The sequence below is a fragment of the Haematobia irritans genome, chromosome 5, assembly GCF_050003625.1.
Source record: "Haematobia irritans isolate KBUSLIRL chromosome 5, ASM5000362v1, whole genome shotgun sequence".
Lineage (NCBI taxonomy): Eukaryota > Metazoa > Arthropoda > Insecta > Diptera > Muscidae > Haematobia > Haematobia irritans.
Window position 1 is genome coordinate 143,424,338 of NC_134401.1, and position 21,620 is coordinate 143,445,957.

Here is a 21,620-nt window from a genome sequence, read left to right on the forward strand (position 1 = left end):
GTTTTCGTCGGTAACCACCTCTTTCGGGCGCTCCACTGCGTTCACCGTCCTCCGTGCTCATTTCACCACGCTTGAATTTTGCATACCAATCAATTAGTATTGATTTCCCTGGGGCAGAGTCGGGAAACTCATTATCAAGCCAAGTTTTTGCTTCCACCGTATTTTTTCCCTTCAGAAAACAGTATTTTATCAAAACACGAAATTCCTTTTTTCCATTTTTCTCACAATAACAAAAGTAGCTTCACAAAAGACGCACTATCTCACAAACTAATTGACTTACAGGCGTCAAATTTTGACACGAATCATTTGAAAGTTGGTACTATATAAAAATAATATGCATTAAGGGTGATACGGTCAAAATTTGGTCAATATAAACTTGACGTATTTCTTTCAATTTTGCATTTAAAAAACCTGAACACCCCTCATTTTGAAGGTGTGTGTGTGTAGAATGTTGCTCCTATTTTGATTTTGGAATTCACTCTTCAGTTGTCAAAATGCCGTCCAAGCAAGAAGAGCAGCGTATCAAAATTTTGCTCGCGCATCGCGAAAATCCGAGCTACTCGCACGCAAAGCTGGCAAAATCGCTAAAAGTTGCCAAATCAACCGTTACAAATGTAATTAAAGTGTTTGGGGAACGTTTGTCGACAGCTAGGAAGTCTGGATCGGGGGGAAATCGAAAACCGGAAGCCGCTGAGACGACAAAGAGAGTTGCCGGTAGTTTCAAGCGAAACCCTAACCTCTCTCTCCGAGATGCCGCAAATAAGCTGGGTGTATCGTCTACAACCGTGCATCGAGCCAAAAAACGAGCCGGACTATCGACTTACAAGAAGGTAGTGACTCCAAATCGCGATGATAAACAGAATACGACGGCCAAAGCACGATCCCCGACGATGCTGACGAAGTTTGACTGCGTGGTAATGGACGACGAAACCTACGTCAAAGCCGACTACAAGCAGCTTCCGGGACAGGAGTTTTATACGGCAAAAGGAAGGGGAAATGTAGCAGATATTTTCAAGCACATAAAACTGTCAAAGTTCGCAAAGAAATATCTGGTTTGGCACGCCATCCGTACCTGTGGCTTGAAAAGCAGCATTTTCATAGCTTCCGGGACTGTCAACCAAGAAATTTACGTGAAAGAGTGTTTGAATAAACGTCTGCTGTCTTTCCTGAAGAAACACGGTTGTTCCGTACTGTTTTGGCCGGATTTGGCATCTTGCCATTACGGTAAAAAGGCCATGGAGTGGTACGCCGCCAACAACGTGCAGGTGGTTCCCAAGGACAAGAACCCTCCCAACACGCCAGAGCTCCACCCAATTGAGAAATACTGGGCTATTGTCAAGCGGAACCTAAAGAAGACCAAAAAAACTGCTAAGGACGAGCAGCAGTTCAAGGCAAACTGGCTTTCTGCGGCGAAGAAGGTGGACAAGGTGGCTGTACAAAATCTGATGGCAGGTGTCAAGCGTGAGGCCCGGCAATTCGGATTTGGAAAAGCGAAACTTAACTGAATATTTTTCCTGAATTTTATACTAATTGAACTTGAAAAAGAAATTTAATTTGATTTCTTAAATAAACGATTTCACCGATTTACACGCGTTTTCCCTTGACCAAATTTTGACCGTATCACCCTTTAGCGACGCCATCTATGTGTCAGACCGGGGACTTATCAGCCAACCTGTTATGCCTGGGACATTTTGGAGAGTAAGGTTGGCTCTAAAAATACCAAAGTGTCGATCATTTCGCTTCGCCAGGAATGGGCCAAAATACCTCAAGGCCACTTTCATGAAGTGTGTGATGGCCTTGGCCGACAAATTTTGATTTTCATTTATTCTTTTAATTGAAGATATGTTATTATATCATTAAATTGTTAATATTCCACCATTTTCTTAATTGACTTTATTTTTTAATTTGATTAAAAAGTCAAAAAATAGCTGACGCGTTTTTCCATCAATTTTTTAATTAGATATATTTTAGAGATATTTTAGATGATTTTTAAAATAATAGCACATTTTGCTGAATTTCGACACTAAAGCCCCCAAAGGTATGCAATATGTTTTATTTTGTTATGTGATACCTTGAAGGTATTTAAAAAAAAAAAACATCTTTATGGTAAATAAGAATATTAAAATATTCCAATTTAGTTTCTCTACACCAAATTATTAAAAAAAAAACTATTACCCGTTGCGAAACTATAAAACACATCTTCTCTGAATTCGGCCATTAAAGCCCCCTGAAGTATGCTATATATAAAAAAAACATTAAGCAATATAATGTTATTTTAAAAAGTGCAGGTATTAACATGCGAAATGCATCATAAAGTGAGATTAAAGGCAAAATATTATTCTTATATAAAAAATAATACTCAACTGAATTCTTTTTATGTTAACCGCCAATATTTTGCTTATTTAAACACTTATTAATTATTCCAATGTTTCATTGGTGCTTCATTAAATTTTCTGATTGAATCTCTGCATTGAAAATATGGCCAAAGACTTCTTTACTCGACGTTGGTGGCCTTTGTCTGGCCTGGCCCACACATTTGTGGGCAAATATTTTCATATGCCACAACTACTAGTAGGTAAGTCATCAGAGTCATCTGAAGCCACCACCACGTAAACAGACATCAATTTGTCCATTGAATTGATGATATATTTATTACAATTTTCCAGAGCTTTTTTGCCCCTCCCGTTGTATAAAAATTAATTTAATTAATATGCAGATACACGTTTCGAAATAACTTTGTTCGACAACATGGCCGGCATGTTTGTTTACGAAGTCAAGACAAGTGATCCCAAAAGCCAGAAACTTCTTTGGGTCTGGCGTAGACCGAAAATGAGTACAAACTACCTATAATTTTTTTCTTTTTTTCGTCTTGTTTTTGGAAAAATATTTGCTATCGTTTATGGCGGTATCTTCTCTTCAAGAATTTTGGGCTTTTAATAACCACTTGAAATGGTTGCTGCCGATTGGAGTATCTCAGAGTAACTGGAATATTCGTTCGTAATGACTTTGCACTTTTTTTGGGTCAATTGGGATAATTATGATATTTATGGCGGGAAGTCATTGAGTTTTAAAAAAAATATTCTTTAATGGTATTTAAGACTTTTGGCCATATAGTATCTACTACAGCTTGTTTTTTTATTCTCTCTGTCTCTATCATAGCAATTGACCGAGCACAGCTATACATGATCAAGTAGTTAAATTGTTTTGTAGGGGTTCGATATTTCTTTCAACTTGAGTTGGAGACTTTACCAATTTATATGCTAATTTTTTTCTTTTGGTTGCATTCATTAAGTACTTGGTGTTTTTTTTTTAATATCCAAAAGAAGTGATAAAAAACAAAAATGTCCAAAAGAACGATATAGAGAAAAAACCTATATTTCAAAGCCCAAACAATTAATTTGTCGGTGAATAGCTTACGAATTGTGACAATATGGATAAAGAGGAGGTCAACCTTAAAAGAAATCTTGGCCATCCATTTTTCGTTTCCTTGTGTAATGTTTAATAATCTTCATCAATCTTAGAAATCCTTAATGAAGAAAAAACGCAACAACCATAAAAGAAGAAATGTTATGACCCAGCCATCAACAGAATTGAATTTATTTATTTGTATGTTATAATCCTACACTTCACTTTTAATTATGGTTTAGTGTCAGAACGTTTTGTTTTCGAGTCGTAAAAGAAAAAATCATGTTGATATTTTATTTTACATTTATTTTGCCACGAGAAAAATTTTTATTTCTTCATATTATTTTTTTCTAAGGATTCCAAAATTAATTAGGCGAAATGTATACGTGTAGGCGAATGTTAGCCAAACCGCTGTGGGCCCTCTTAGCAATGCCTGCTAGGCTTTGGTTCATATAATTTTTTATTATTTAATTTCTGTTATGTATTCCAAGTATTTAACCACAAAACGAAATGAAACAGCGAAACAAAATTGTTAAAACACCATACCACAAAATAAACAAAAAAAATATATAAAATTCTGCAAAGAGTAGAAAAATATACAAAACAAAAAGCCACAAACGAAAAAAGGATTTATGGCTAATTAATTTTTTTTTTTCGCCAAAACGAAAAGTACACACGTCAGCAACCATACTAACACCAACAAACAAAAGTCTATAAAAATAAGTTCATATTTTTTTTTATGATCCTTGTCGGTTGTTTCCTTGTTTAGTATTTGTATGAAATATTTTTACTAATTAATAATTATGTATATGTAGAGGATTTTATATTTTTGTTGGTGAATATTTAGTTGAATTGAAACAAATCGAGAATACAGACCGTTAATGTTGCCGACCATGAAGTTTCTCCACTTTCTGATGATGCTGTACATGTATAGAGACCAGAAATCGTTAAGTTGTAAATCTGAAAGGAATTGGAAATTAATTTAATTAATAGTAGTTACAACAAAAATTTTTAAAATTTGTTAAAAAGCTCAAACTTAAAAAATTTCCCCTTTTGGTAAAATGAAGATTTCACACAATGTGATAGGTAGTACTAGAAAATTTAATTTCAATTGAAAATTTTATTCTTTTATTTTTAGACAATTTTCGAAAAATTTAATTTCTATAGAAAAGTTTTAAATTTTGATATTTTTATAGAAAATTTTCGGAAAATTTGATTACTATAGACAATTTTATTTCTACAGAAAATTTTCGGAAAAATTTAATTTCTATAGAAAAATTTCGAAAAATTGGTTTCCATAAAAAATTACCAAAAAAAATTTAATTATATAGAAAATTTTATTTCCAGAGAAAATTTTATTTCTATGGAAAATTTTGGAAAAAATATTATTGTAATACAAATTTTTCGAAACAATTTTATTTCTGTACAAGATTGTCGAATACTTCTATAGTATTTTTATATATAGAAATTTTTTTCTATAGAAATTTTATCTATAGAAAATTTTTATTTTGGAAAATTTTACTTTTATAGAAAATAATTGAAAATTTTATTTATTTTTTATTAAAACATTATCAAAAATTGTATTTCTTTAGCAAATTTTGGGAAAATTTTATTTCGGCAAATTTTCTTTTTATAGAGAATTTTAGGAATATTTTGGGAATTTTTTTCTATTGAAAATTAGTTCATATAAAATTTTTGGAAAATTTTATTTGTATAGAAATTTTTCGGAAAAGTTTATTTTTATAGAAAAATTTCGGAAAATTTTATTTCTATAGAAAATTTTCTGAGAAGTTCATTTTTATAGAAAACTTTCGGACAATTTTATTTCTAAAATTTTTTGGAAATTTTTTCTTTAGAAAATTTTTGAGAAAATTTTTATATCTTTAGAAAATTTTTGAGAAATTTTTATTTCTATAAAAATTTGTTGTTGTTTGTTTCGAAATATTTTATTTCTATCGCAATTCTTCAAAGTTTTATTTCTATAGAATATTTTCGAAACAGTTTACTTCTATAGACAAATTTAGGACAATTTTATTTCTACAGAAAATTCTCGGAATATTATAATTTCTATAGGAAATTTTCAAAAACATTTAATTCTATATAAAATTTTATTTGCAGAGAAAATTTTCGGAAAATTTTATTTCCAGAGAAAATTTTCAGAAAATTTTATTTCTATGGAAAATTTTGGAAAAAAAATATTATTTTAATACAAATTTTTCGAAACAATTTTTTTTTCTGTACAAGATTGTCGAATACTTGTGTTTCCATAGAAATTTCATCTATAGAAAATTTTCGAACCATTTTATTTCAGAAAATTTTATTTTTATAGAAAATAATTGGAAAATTGTATTTATTTTTTATAAAAACATTATCAAAAATTGTATTTTTTAGAAAATCTTTGGAAAAATTTATTTCGGAAAATTTTGTTTTTATAGAAAAATTTAGGAATATTTTGGGAATTTTTTTCTATTGAAAATTAGTTAATATAACATTTTTGGAAATTTTTTTTTGTATAGAAAATTTTCGGAAAGTTTTTTGTTTATAGAAAACTTTCAAAAATTTTATTTCTATAGAAAATTTTCGAAAAATATAATTTTTATAGAACACTTTCGGAAAATTTTATTTCTAAAATTTTTTGGAAAATTTTTTATTTTTTTAGAAAATTTTTGAGAAAATTTTTATATCTTTAGAAAATTTTGGAGAAAATTTTATTTCTATAGAAATTTATTGTTGTTTGTTTCGAAATATTTTATTTCTATGGCAATTTTTCAAAGTTTTATTTCAATAGAATATTTTCGAAACAGTTTATTTCTATAGACAATTTTAGGACAATTTTATTTCTACAGAAAATTTTCGGGAAATTATTATTTCTATAGAAAATTTTCAAAAACATTTAATTCTATATAAAATTTTATTTCCAAAGAAAATTTTCGAATACTTGTATTTCCATTGAAATTTTATCTATAGAAAATTTTGTTTTTATAGAAAAATTTAGGAATATTTTGGGAATTTTTTTCTATTGAAAATTAGTTAATATAAAATTTTTGGAAAATTTTATTTGCATAGAAAATTTTCGGAAGTTTTTTTTTTTATAGAAAACTTTCAAAAATTTTATTTCTATAGATAATTTTCGGAGAAGTTCATTTTTATAGAAAACTTTCAAAAAATGTTATTTCTATAGAAAATTGTCTGAAAATTTCATTAGGAAAATTTTATTTCTATTTAACAATATAGGAAAATTTTATTTATATGAAAAATTTTATTTCTACAGAAAATTTTATCAAAATTTATTTCTATAGAAAATGCTTCCCAAAATTTTATTTCTATAGAAAATTTTCCAAAAATTTTACTTCTCTAGAGAAAAATTTCCAAAATGTTTACTTCTATAGAAAATTTTCCCAAAATTTTATTTCTATAAAAATATTGTCAAAAATTCATCTCTATAGAAAATTTTCGAAAAATTTTATTTCTTTAGAAATTTTTTTCAAAATTTTATTTCTATAGAAAATTTTGTCAAAATTTTATTTCTATAGAAAGTTTTGCCAAAATTTTATCTCTATAGAAACATTTCGAAAAATGTTATTTCTATGATTTTTTTTTTTTTTTTTTTTTGAAAAAGTTTTATTTCTATACAAATTTTTATTTCTAAAGAAAATTTTCAGAAATTTTTTTTCTAAAGGAAAAGTTCGAAAAATTTTTGAATTTTTTTGAAAAAATTTTATTTCTATACAAAATTTTTGGGAAATTTTATATTTCTAAAGAAAATGTTTAGAAAATTTTATTTCTGTAGAAATTTTTTAGAAAATTTTATTTATATAGAAAATTTTTGGAATTTTTTTGTTTGTTTTTTTTTTGGAAAATTTTTATATCTTTAGAAAATTTTTAAGAAAATTTTATTTCTATAGAAATTTGTTGGGAAATTTTTATTTCTAAAGAAAATTTTCGGATATTTTTTTCTAAAGGAAAATTTTGGAATATTTTATTTCTAATGAAAATTTTTAGAAAATTTTATTTCTATAAAAAATTTTTGGAAAATTTTCAATTCTTTACAAAGATTTTGAGAAATTTTTTTATTTTGGAAAATTTATTGGAAAAATTGTTTTCTATAGAAATTTTCGAGAAATTTATGGTGTACAGAAAAACTTTGAAAATTTTCTTTGTTTTTGGAAATTTCTATTGAAAATGTTATTCTTTATTGAAACAAATTGTTAAAGTAAACTTGTGAAAACAATTTTACAGCAAAGGTAGCTCATTCCAACAAAACAGAGAACCTCTTGACAACTGGTCCTCAACATATACCAAACCATGAACGTTGCAGAAACCACCATAAGTCCTCCTATTTCTAACAAAAAAAAACTCTATTGAATTATGCTCTTCCTTTCCCTTTCCTTGTAGTTCAAGGACATGGTTTTCAAAAACAAGTACCAAAAAAAAAACCTTCAATAGGTTTCAATATAATACCAGAAAAAATCTTTTTTCGCACCTAACACTTTAGAGGCATTTTCATTTATACGAAAAGCACACATGCTGTCACATTTCAAATAAACCAACTCATCGTCGCAACCCACACATATCTTCACAATTTCCTATATTTATTTCTTTTCCCCAGCATACTTACCATCAATTCGCAGAGATCCACCCTGAACAATGGTATAACGATTGCCACTTTGTAAGGTGGTACCATCACGATACCACTTGACGCGTGGCGTTGGATGCCCTGAAGCACGACAGGGTAACATGGCAACACTTCCTTTGGGTAGGGTTTGATTTGAAGGACCAATTTGGATGATGGGTGGCGGTGTATCATCTACAGAGGTAACCTGTGACAACAATTGAAGTTTGAAATTTGATTAAAACCAAACAAGAACAAAAAAATTTATATAACGAGAAAGGAATGAAAGAAATTTCACACATGTCATCTCTTTGCCATCTTTGGGGACATGGCAACAAGACACTATACTCTATTCTAAAAGTTGCCCGGATAACGTATGTTTCTGGCTGAATGCCTTATTTACCTGTAAAAATGCTCGTATTGTTGTGGAATCTACCACACTAAAGGCCGAACATACATAGTAGCCAGCATCATCCTTTTGTACACCATTGATTTGCAGAGTACCCTCGAGAGATACATGCAAGTGTCCATATGAGTTGTTGGGGAACATAAGTGTACTGGAACCTTCTTTTGTCCAAAAAACCGAAGGTGGAGGATTGCCATCGGCAACACAAGGGAACATGGCAACACCATTCAAGCCGACTTTTTTATCCTGGGGTTTGACAATGAACGTGGGTGGTGCTAAAAATCAAGTTAGAGAAAAATAAAATTAATTATCATGATAAGCAAAATTAAAAATATTAAAAAGGAAGAAAAAAACTTAGAATTTTATTTAAAAAAAATTTGAACAATTTTATTTCTATAAAACAATTATTAAAAAATTTTATTATAATAGAAATGTTTCGGAAACTTTTATTCTTTTCGAAAAATTTTATTCTTATTGAATTTTTTAATTCTATAGAAAATAATTTAAAAAAAAAATATTTTTATAAAAATGTTTCTGAAATATTTTTTTTGAAAATTTTCGAAATTTTTTTATAGGAAATTTTCTGAAAATTTTTTTCTTATAGAACATTTTCTTAAATATTTTATTCCTACGAGTATAGAAAATGTTCACAAAAGTTTTATTCTTATGATAAAATTTTGTAAAATTGTAGTCTTATAGACAAATTTCGGAAAAGTTTATTCTTATAGAAAGTTTTCGGAAAATTTCATTATTATAGAAAATTTTCGAAAAATTTTATTCTTATAGAAAATTTTTGGAAAATTTTATTCTTAAAGACAATTTTTGGAAAATTGTATTCTTATAGAATATTTTTGGAAAATTTTATATTATTATTATTATTTTATTAATTAATTTTTATAAGAAATTTTCTGAAATCTTGTGAACATTTAACAAATTTACAAAAAAAAAACTATTTTTATGAAAAATTTTCGGAAAATTTTATTTTTGCAGACATATTTCGGAAAATTTATTTTTTATAGAAAATTTTCGTAAAATTTAATACTTATAGAAAATTTTCAGAAAATTTAATTCCTATAGAAAATTTTCGGAAAATTTTATTCTTATAGAAAATGATCAGAAAGTTTTATATTATACATAATTTTAGGAAAATTTTATTTTTATAAGAAATTGTATGAAATTTTGTGAAAATTACAAAAATTTTAGTTTTATGGAAAATTTTATTCTTACAGACATATTTCGGAAGATTTTAGTCTTATTGAAAATTTTCGGAAAATTTTATTCTTATAGAAAATTGTCGGAAAAGTTTATTCTTATAGAAAATTTTCAGAAAATTTTTTAATTATAGAAAATTTTCTTTAAAAATTTTTTTCAAAATGTTATTGCTATAGAACATTTTTTCAAAATTTTGTCAAAATTTTATTTCTATAGAAAGTTTTGTCAAAATTTTATTTCTATAGAAAAGTTTCGAAAAATGTTATTTCTATAGAAAGTTTTCGGAAAAATTTATTTGTACAGAAAATATGTGGATAATTTTATTTCTATAGAAATTTTTTGAAAAAAATTTTATTTCTATACAAAATTTTTGGTAAATTTTTATTTCTAAAGAAAATTTTCAGAATTTTTTTTTTCTAAAGGAAAATTTCAAAAAATTTTATTTCTAAAGAAAATTTTTAGAAAATTTTATTTCTACAGAAAATTTTCGAAAATTTTTTATTTCTTTAGAAAATTGTTGAGAAAATTTTTATATCTTTAGAACATGTTTGAGAAAATTTTATTTCTATCGAAATTTGTTGGGAAATTTTTTTTTCTAAAGAAAATGTTCGCATATTTTTTTCTAAAGGAAAATTTTGGAACATTTTATGTCGGAAAATTTTATTCTTATAGAAAATGATTAGAAAATTTTATATTATACAAAATTTTCGGAAAATTTTATTTGTATAAGAAATTTTATGAAATTTTGTGAAAATTTAATTCTTACAAAAATTTTAGTTTTATGGAAAATTTTATTCTTACAGACATATTTCGGAAGATGTTAGTCTTATAGAAAATTTTCGGAAAATTTTATTCTTATAGAAAATTGTCGGAAAAGTTTATTCTTATAGAAAATTTTCCGACATTTTTTTAATTATAGAAAATTTTCTGAAAAATTAGAATAGAAAATTTTATTATAGAAAATCTTCATACAATTTTGTTCTTATAGAAAATATTCGGAAAATTGTATTCTTACAATAAAATAGAATTTTCCCAATATTATTCTTATAGTAATATACGAAAAATTGCATTCTTATAGGACATTTTTGGAAACACTTATTATTACAAAAAAAATTTGTGGAAAATTTTATTTTGAAAGAAAATTTTCATGAAAATATCCTCATAGAAAATTTTCGCAAAATTTTATTTTCATAGAAAATTTTCGGAATTTTTTTTTCATAGCAAATATTCGGAAAATTTTATTCGTATAAAAAATTTCATTCTTATAGAAATTTATCGCAAGATTTTATTCTTATAGAAAATTTTCGGAAAAATTTATTTTTACAACTTTTGGAAAAACTTATTCTTATAAAAAAAATTGTGGAAAATTTTATTTTGAAAGAAAATTTTCATGAAAATATTCTCATAGAAAATTTTCGCCAAATTTTATTTTCATAGAAAATTTTTGGAATTTTTTTTTTTTCATAGCAAATATTCGGAAAATTTTATTCGTATAGAAAATTTCATTCTTATAGAAATTTATCGCAAGATTTTATTCTTATAGAAAATATTATTCACATGGAAAATTTTCGGAAAATTTCATTCTCAAGGAAATTTTTTATTCTTATAGAAAATGTTCGGAAAAGTTTCGGAAAATTTTATTCTTATAGAAATTTTACGGAAATTGTAATTCTTATAGAAAATTGTCGGAAAAGTTTTTTCTTATAGACAATTTTCAGAAATTTTTTTAATTATAGAAAATTTTCGGAAAATCTGTTTCTATAGAAAATTTTCATAAAATTTTGTTCTTATAGAAAATATTCGGAAAATTGTATTCTTATAATAAACAACAATTTTCCGAATATTATTCTTATAGTAAATATTCTTATAGTAAATATTCGAATCGGAAAATCTTATTCTTATAAAAAAATTGTGGAAAATTTAATTGTTAAAGAAAATTTTCATGAAAATATTATTCTCATAGAAAATTTTCGCAAAATTTTATTTTCATAGAAAATTTTCGGAATTTTTTTTTCATAGAAAATATTCGGAAAATTTTATTCTTATATTTGAGAATAAAATTTTCGGAAAATTTTATTTATAAATTTTCGGAAAATGTTATTTCTAAGTTTTCGGAAAATGTTATTCATATAGAAAATTATCATAAAATTTCATTCTTATAGAAATTTATCGCAAAATTTTATTATTATATATATATTGTTTTCAAACTATTATTACGAAATTCTTTTGAAAATTTAATTCAGCCAAAAAATGTTCTAAAAATTTTATTTTTATAGAAAATTTTCGAAAAATTTTTTTCTCGTGGAAATTTTTTATTCTTATAGAAAATGTTCGGAAAAGCTTCGTAAATTTTTATTCTTATAGAAATTTTACGAAAATTTTAATTCTTATAGAAAATTATCGAATTTTTTTTCTTATAGAAGATTTTCGGAAAATTTAATTCTAATTGAAATTTTCGGAAAATTTTTAGAATATCTCTGGAGGATTTTAGAAAAATATAAAAAATTAACTTACCATGCACTGTCAACGAGGCCCTTGCACTTATCTGCCCCACATTGTTGTGGGCCTCACACACATAAGTTCCCTCGTCCTCTGGCACAATATTGGATATTTCTAAACTTTTGTCATCATGCTGAATGCGAGCCCGAGATACTGGAATATTGCCTTCTTCCTTTTTCCATAGAATTTTTGGTGGTGGATCACCGCCCACTGAGCAATGAAATGTGGCAGTTTGACCAGCCAACATTGTTAAGTCCTGTGGTTCTTTCATGAAATAGGGTTTAACTGAAATGAAACAAAAGAAAGAAAAATGAAATGAGAGCAATTAAAGTTTTGCTGAAATTAATAAAGTTCTTTTAGTCTGTCCGTCTGTCTGTAGAGTGCTTCATTTCATCATGCCCAGCAGGCTGCAAGGCTTGCTTGGCCAGTCAAGTCAATCCTTTCATGTTTTGTATTTAGGGCTCTTCATTGTTGTCACTGGTCTTGGGGTAATGGTCCTTTATACAGAATGACACTTGAAATGTTAATATAGCCCAGGAAACAGAAAAAAAAACCCTGAGTAGGAAAGTTTCTTTTTTTCTCCATTTAGCTTCCAGGTGGCCCGAATACTACACCTGCAGCTTTTACAGAAAAACAAAATCTCAAGTGGACAATGTGACGGGGAAAAAAACAAGTGGGGAAAACAAGAGAGCCTAGAATCTAAAGTTGTGGTTTACTTTGCTTACATTGAAGTTTTCACTGATGTTTCCTTGACCAGGTGCACTGGTCTTTCAGCCTCTCTTTAATCTAAGGCAACAACTTCCATGTTATGTTGCAAAAAAAATTAAACCACTAATGACTTATTTCTTGTGTTTGTTTTCTTTCTACAAAAACACAAAAAGAGAGAGAGACGACAAAAAAAAAAAAAATACATAAAAGAAAGTGGAAAAGTTTTCTCTTCTCTTGCTCCCGATTGAGCTTAGAGGATTTCTATCTTTAATTAAATGTAGTTTTAAACTTGAAACTATTTGTTTATGTCACCGGAACAAGTGGTCGTTTGGCCGAAAGATCTTCTCATTGTTAAAGGACATTAGAGAAGTTTTCTAAGACTCTTAACACACCACAAGACAATTGGGGGAAATTTAAATTTAAAATTGGAAAAGTTCTTGAGTTCACAAGAAATTCGCATTTTTGATCTAAAATGTCACATAATAATACTTCATTACTTTTAAGGACAGTTTGGAAAATTAACTTCCATTATGCTGGGGAAAGAGGCAAACAAATACTTAAGGTATAATAATGAAATAAATAGAATTTTCAGTTTATTGTGGTGATAACTATGAATTGCTGGAATCATTAAGAAATCATTAAGAAACAATTAAAATGGAAAATTGTATAGCATATTTCAAGGGTTATTATAAACAATAAAGAGAAATAGAAAATAGAGAATGAGGCATATTTTTAAGGGTGAAAATCAACTACGCAAAAAGTATGGCATAATTTTAGGCATACGTAAACTAAATATATCAACCTAATGCGAGTTAACTACGATGTGTATAGAAAATAATAAAACAGCTAGAGATTCAAGGTAGTGATCTTGATATCAATTGTCTTAAAAAGTTGTTCTTACAAAAACTAAATTAATTTTAATTTTTGTTACATTAAAGTCATATACATTTTTATTTTTTCGGTTGCTCGAAAATTAATTTTTGAAATAATTATAATCACAAACGTAAAGTAAATTTTAATTGTAAACTTTTGAGACAAAAATTTAAAAGTACATAAGTTTAATTTAATTTTAATTTTTTTAGCATGCTTAGGTTGTAAACATATATTGCAATAAATTACTTTCTTATCTTCTTATCGGACTAACATTGAGCCCTGTACATACACTTGAAGTCATATTAAAATATGAAATATTAAATCAATTTTTTTTTGTTAAGATCACGCGAAGATAGTCACGAACTTTATAAAGATTTAAATTCATCCGTTGCTTAGTTGAAAAAATTCAGATTCAATTTTATGGAAAAAAAACATTTTAGTTTGTTCGTTCGTTTCCTAAAAATTAATTAGCTGTACTGATATCAAAAAATATTTTATTTAGCATACTTTAGGGCATTGATGTAAAACATTAACCAGATATTGGCCACACATTAAAACAAATATTCACGAACTTTATAAAGATTTAAATTCAACCGTGCTTAGTTGAAAAAATTCAGATGTAATCTTATGAAAAAAAAACATTTTAGTTTGTTCGTTCGTTTCCTAAAAAGTCTTTAGCTTTACTGATATCAAAAAATATTTTATTTAGCATACTTTAGGGCATTGACTTAAAACATTAACCAGATATTGGCCACAAACTAAAACCTATTTACTCGACATAATATACATATATCGATAACCTCTGAATTTACTCGCGAGTCCATGATGCGATGTTTGGATTTTTTTCTGACTCAATCACGAAATTAATTGATCCAATTAATTTTTTAATTGAAATGTGTTCAATCACTGAAATGATAGTATCATTTAATAAAATTATTGAAAATCAATTAAAAAATAATTTGATGCAATTAAAAAATTAATTGATACTATTAATTTTTGTGATTGATTTTTGTTTCAATTAAAATATTTGTTGAATCAATTAAATACTTAATTGAATATTTTTTAAAACTCAATTAAGACCTTAAAGGGAAAAATTTTCGTGATTGAAGACATTTCAATTAAAAAATTATTTGGATCAATTAATTTCGTGATTGAATCAGAAAAAAAATAGTGTTTACTCTTATTTTGAATATTTCATTTTCAATGCACAAGACTCACGAGCAATTTAAATGTATTTAAAATATTTTTTGTGACTCCTAAAAGCATGCATCAGTTTTTAAATATAATTATCTGATTATGGTATAGAGAAATTTTGGCCAGTATATTTATGGGACATGAACAAATATGGGTATAAGAGGCAATCGGTAATTAAAGTATGACCTCTTGAGCCTATCTAGACACCTTTTTCTATCTGTTTTTCCGTATGAATGGTTCGCAATACCCTTCAACTCTTATTAGTAATATTTCTTAATTTAATTTCATTTCATGTAAAATCTAAGTAAATCACCCACACACAAATATATCTCTAAAATTATTGAATATATAATACAAAATTCTAGAACTATATTCGTAATTGAACAAACAAACAAGGAATGATACTTGAGGCACAACGAGCAGTGAGAACATGTCTGAGATGGAAACTATTTTCAAATGTTTTCCTTTTTAAGAGTTTTTTTTACCATTCAGAAATTTTCCACACCCATGGCGCTTAAAGTTTTTGTTTCCGTCGTTTGTTTTTTTTTTTTCTTCGTCTTCTATTCATTTTAAAAGATGACGATGCTGATAAACTTTTTCGATGGCTTTTTAAATGGAAGCAACACAACAAGACATCATCATCGTCATCACATCACTCTTACAATGACACATAGGAAAAATAAACAACAACAAAAATTGGGGAAAAACATATCTCAAATATTTGTAAAATCTACCCAATGGCGCCAAACTTTCAACTCTTCATCATAGGCACTTGTGAAATTTATATGGCCGGAGTTAGGCCATCCATTGTAAGATATCCAACAGTGGAGAAGTAGGAAAAAAAAAAAGAACTCCACACTTATATAAATATCTAGCGTTTATTCACATGGGGTCGCCGCCTCAATAGAATGGCAAAGACAACGTGAAGAAGAAGTTTTAGTGGATATTTTTTCTATACTTACATATTATCAATGATGTCGATTTAAAAGAAGATTCGTACAATTTGGTTAAGAAAAAAAAAACCAAAGGCTTCTACTTCAACACGAATGATAGGAAACAGGGTATAGTAATACAGTGAAACCAAAAGGCATATGTCTGTTATATAAATAAACGAATTTTGCCACTAATTTTAATTTAATTAAATTACACTCAATTAAATTAAATTAAATTAAATTAAATTAAACTAAATTAAATTAAATTAAATTAAATTAAATTAAATTAAATTAAATTAAATTAAATTAAATTAAATTAAATTAAATTAAATTAAATTAAATTAAATTAAATTAAATGAAATGAAATGAAATGAAATGAAATGAAATGAAATGAAATGAAATGAAATGAAATGAAATGAAATGAAATGAAATGAAATGAAATGAAATGAAATGAAATGAAATGAAATGGAATGAAATGGAATGAAATTAAACAAAATAAATAATAAACAAGTAAGGAAAATCTAAAGTCGGGCGGGGCCGACTATATTATACCCTGCACCACTTTGTAGATCAAAATTTTCGATACCATATCACATCCGTCAAATGTGTTGGGTGCTATATATAAAGGTTTGTCCCAAATACATACATTTAAATATCACTCGATCTGGACAGAATTTGATAGACTTGTACAAAATCTATAGACTCACAGTTTAAGTTGGCTAATGCACTAGGGTGGAACACAATGTTAGTAAAAAAATTAGAGTAATTTTTACAACTTTTCGACTAAGCAGAGGCGATTTTACAAGGAAAATGTTGGTATTTTGACCATTTTTGTCGAAATCAGAAAAACATATATATGGGAGCTATATCTAAATCTGAACCGATTTCAACCAAATTTGGCACGCATAGCTACAATGCTAATTCTACTCCCTGTGCAAAATTTCAACTAAATCGGAGTTAAAAATTGGCCTCTGTGGCCATATGAGTGTAAATCGGGCGAAAGCTATATATGGGAGATATATCCAAATCTGAACCGATTTTAACCAAATTTGGCACGATAGCCACAATGCTAATTCTACTCCCTGTGGAAAATTTCAATTAAATTGGAGTAAAAGATTGGCCACTGTGGTCATATGAGTGTAAATCGGGCGAACGGTATATATGGGAGCTATATCTAAATCTGAACTGATTTCAATAAAATTTGGCACACTTTACGACACTACTAATTGTACTCCTAGTGCAAAATTTCAACCAAATTGGGGTAAAACTCTGGCTTCTGGGACCGTATTAGTCCATATCGGGCGAAAGATATAAAGGGTGATTTGTTAAGAGCTTGATAACTTTTTTTAAAAAAAAAACGCATAAAATTTGCAAAATCTCATCGGTTCTTTATTTGAAACGTTAGATTGGTCCATGACATTTACTTTTTGAAGATAATTTCATTTAAATGTTGACCGCGGCTGCGTCTTAGGTGGTCCATTCGGAAAGTCCAAATTTGGGCAACTTTTTCGAGCATTTCGGCCGGAATAGCCCGAATTTCTTCGGAAATGTTGTCTTCCAAAGCTGGAATAGTTGCTGGCTTATTTCTGTAGACTTTAGACTTGACGTAGCCCCACAAAAAATAGTCTAAAGGCGTCAAATCGCATGATCTTGGTGGCCAACTTACCGGTCCATTTCTTGAGATGAATTGTTCTCCGAAGTTTTCCCTCAAAATGGCCATAGAATCGCGAGCTGTGTGGCATGTAGCGCCATCTTGTTGAAACCACATGTCAACCAAGTTCAGTTCTTCCATTTTTGGCAACAAAAAGTTTGTTAGCATCGAACGATAGCGATCGCCATTCACCGTAACGTTGCGTCCAACAGCATCTTTGAAAAAATACGGTCCAATGATTCCACCAGCGTACAAACCACACCAAACAGTGCATTTTTCGGGATGCATGGGCAGTTCTTGAACGGCTTCTGGTTGCTCTTCACTCCAAATGCGGCAATTTTGCTTATTTACGTAGCCATTCAACCAGAAATGAGCCTCATCGCTGAACAAAATTTGTCGATAAAAAAGCGGATTTTCTGCCACTGATTTTGGTAATAAAATTCAATGATTTGCAAGCGTTGCTCGTTAGTAAGTCTATTCATGATGAAATGTCAAAGCATATTGAGCATCTTTCTCTTTGACACCATGTCTGAAATCCCACGTGATCTGTCAAATACTAATGCATGAAAATCCTAACCTCAAAAGAATCACCCTTTATATGGGAGCTATATCTAAATCTGAACCGATTTCTTCCAAAATCAATAGGGTTCTATTCTGAGCCGAAACACATACTTGTGCCAAATATGAAGTCGATTGGACTAAAACTGCGACCTACACACAAAAAAAAATTTTTCTGATTCAATCACCAAATTAATTGATCCAATTAATTTTTTAATTGAAATGTCTTCAATCACGAAAATGATAGTATCAATCACAGTTTTAATTGGGCATAGAAAAAATTCTTGATTAAAAAATTAATTGATTTTTTCAGCAAATTTCAATTAATTTTTTAATTGATTCAATCAAAAATTTAATTGATGTTGATTGCAAAACTCAATTAATTTATTAATTAAAAAAGGTAACTATTTTTAATTACTTTCTGAATTGGCTTAGAGTTTTTATTTGGATTAACAAATGATTGTTTGAAATACATTTTTAATTAGTCTTCCGAATTAGATTAAAAAGTTAATTGTATCAATTAATTTTTTAATTACAAATTTTAAAATTTTCACTCATTGACTTAATTAACGTAATGTTTCTATCATGATTAAAAAGTTAATTGTATCAATTAATTTATTAATTGAAAAAATTTTCAACTTCAATTAACTTTTTAATTGGAAATATTTTGGTGATATTTTTTTCTGTGTAGACTTTGATTACAAAAATGTGTTCACGGACAGACGGACATGCACACAAAAAATGTTTTTGCTGATTTAATCACGAAATTAATTGATCCAATTAATTTTTTTAAATGAAATGTCTTCAATCACAGAAATGATAGTATCAATTAAAAAATTAACTGACAGTCAATTAAAAAATTAATTGATCCAATTAAATATTTAATTGATACTATCAATTTGTGTGATTGATTTTTATTTCAATTAAAAAATTTGTTAAATCAATTAAATTTTTAATTGAATATTTTTTAAAACTCAATTAAGATTTTAACTGGAAAAATTTTCGTGAAATTTTTTTCTGTGTGGCTATATCGACTCAGGAGCCCACCCTGAGCATTTTTGCCAAAGACACCATGTGTCTATCTCGCGTCCTTGTGGGTGTTGCAAACATATGCACTAACTTATAATACCCTGTTCCACAGTGTGGCGCAGGGTATAAAAATAAAAAATAAATTAACGCATTACATCCACTGTGTGGATTCCATTTTTTTTTGTGGAAATTTTGGTATACAATCACAACGACTTTACCAATAATTTCGATAAAGATTTAAAATGATATTGTGTGATTTCAAATCAAACATCTGGTGGACCATGTGAAAATCATCTGCAATGATTGTAAGCGGATGACACCACCACCATCATCCCATGCAGCAAATCCAAACCCAAAAGACACCAAATATCTTCAATGGCACAAGAAACCTCCATAAAGTCTTGGAGACATGTTGTAATAATTATGCTCTTCGTTACCCCCTTGCTGCAGTACAAAATTCCCCTTTTTGCAACCACCGCAAAAAAAAATTAAATACTTTATGTTTATTAGACATAGTCATTGCAACAAAATTGGGAAATGGAAACGAATGAAAATTTTGTTTGTCATAAAAAAATATCTCCCAAATCACTTGTAAGGAGTATCGTTGCTATTTTCCAAGTTGTTGTCACATTTTTATTACCTTGAGGAAATAATTTGGTGACATTTGCATATTGGTATTGCTTGGGGAATCCCTGGATGCCACGACGTCTCTTTGCTCTATTTTCAAAGAAAATTTTATGGATTTCTTTCCATGTTCATTGTGAAGTCTTTTTTGCAATTTAAACAACGAAAGTGCTCGCTTTATAGTAAATTTCTAAGGAAAAAGCGTGCAAAATCCTGCTGAGTTCAGTTATTGGTGATCTTGTTTTCCGTTTCGCAAGTGATTCCCAGTTTGTTTCAATCAATTTTTGGTGGGTTATGTTTTTCTTTTTTTCACAGACGACTATCGTCGTTCAACTTCAGGCAAAATCTTACGGAGCCAAAAAAAAAAAAAACAACAACAACCACCATATCCTCCCCATGGAAATGTGCAATTTTGCAGCATATTTATACGAGAGGCAAAAAATGGCTGGGAATGTCAAGAGAAGTTTGCACCACATTTGCCACAATCCTAGTACTTAATTTTTATGAGATACTTTTGCCTGAGTATATTGGTAAAATTGACTTTATGGTAGATGATTTTAAATAACGAGAACCACTTATTTTTGGTTGAGAGGTTAATAACGAAAAAAATCTAATTTATTTTATGGGTTTGGGAATTTTTCATAAGTAGTAAGGCAGCTTAGGAATTAGAGCAAAATGACTAGAAGTCATTACGGGCATTAACATATTTATATAGTAGATGCATGCCTAAAAGTATGCAAGCATTTAAGATTATCTTAAAATGTTATAACCTATTTGAGGGTATCTTGGTCTATAGCTCAAAAAAATAATATGTTAAATTTTATATATATATTATTATGAAACATAAACGTGGACTAAAGTTTTTAGGTTTTTAGTTGTTTAAATGTCTGCATTTAAATTATTTTAGTTCTAATTATTTAAAATTTATTGAGACTTGCTTTAAGAACGAATAAAATCTACAAACCCATACAGCATAGAAGAGCAAAACGACTAGAAGTTATTGTGTGCATAATATATTTAAAGATGCCATATTATATACATGCCTAAAAGTATGCCAAGATATTGTGCTTATACACATGCTTAAACGTATGCCAGAATTTTGTCATTATCACAAGTGCTATAACCTATTTAAAAGTATTTTTGCCCATATTACCATATGGGTTATATTATAAATCTATTATTATGATGCGTAAGAGGGGCCTAAGGTTTTGCATTTAGTATTTAAGCAATCAAATAAATTTCTTTAGAATATTATGGTGCCTGAAACTAGGCAACGGATTTTTAGAGAATTATTATTTGTATTTAAGTTAGTTTAGTCTTATTTATTTAAAATATATTGAGACTTGATTTTAAGCTACACGAGAGAGTACCATAGTGGTATTGTGATTATGAAAATTTAAAACTATAGAGTTTTATTTTAATACACAGGAATTTTAGTTATCAACTAATGATTAACAGCGTAGTTTTTATTTCAGAATAGGTTACGCATTTATTTAATCGTGAATGTTTGCTACTAGCATAAAGAGTGATACGGTCAAAATTTGGTCAAGGGAAAACGCGTGTAAATCGGTGAAATCATTTATTTAAAAAATCAAATTAAATTTCTTTTTCAAGTTCAATTAGTATAAAATTCAGGAAAAATATTCAGTTAGGCTTTCGCTTTTCCAAATCCGAATTGCCGGGCCTCACGCTTGACACCTGTCATCAGATTTTGTACAGCCACCTTGTCCACCTTCTTCGCCGCAGAAAGCCAGTTTGCCTTGAACTGCAGCTCGTCCTTAGCAGTTTTTTGTTCTTCTTTGGGTTCCGCTTGACAATAGCCCAGTATTTCTCAATTGGGCGGAGCTCTGGCGTGTTGGGAGGGTTCTTGTCCTTGGGAAACACCTGCACGTTGTTGGCGGCGTACCACTCCATGGC

At 28.2% G+C, this 21,620-nt stretch overlaps 1 protein-coding gene across 1 annotated transcript in view; it reads right to left on the reverse strand.

Moving 5' to 3' along the window:
• The window catches only part of robo1 (roundabout guidance receptor 1), a 291,324-nt gene that overhangs the window by 82,272 nt on the left and 187,432 nt on the right, over nucleotides 1-21,620 (reverse strand). The window contains 5 exon segments of the mRNA XM_075308740.1: nucleotides 4,282-4,347; nucleotides 4,349-4,365; nucleotides 8,024-8,225; nucleotides 8,421-8,698; nucleotides 12,150-12,419. Coding sequence (XP_075164855.1) covers nucleotides 4,282-4,347; nucleotides 4,349-4,365; nucleotides 8,024-8,225; nucleotides 8,421-8,698; nucleotides 12,150-12,419 — 833 coding nt within the window.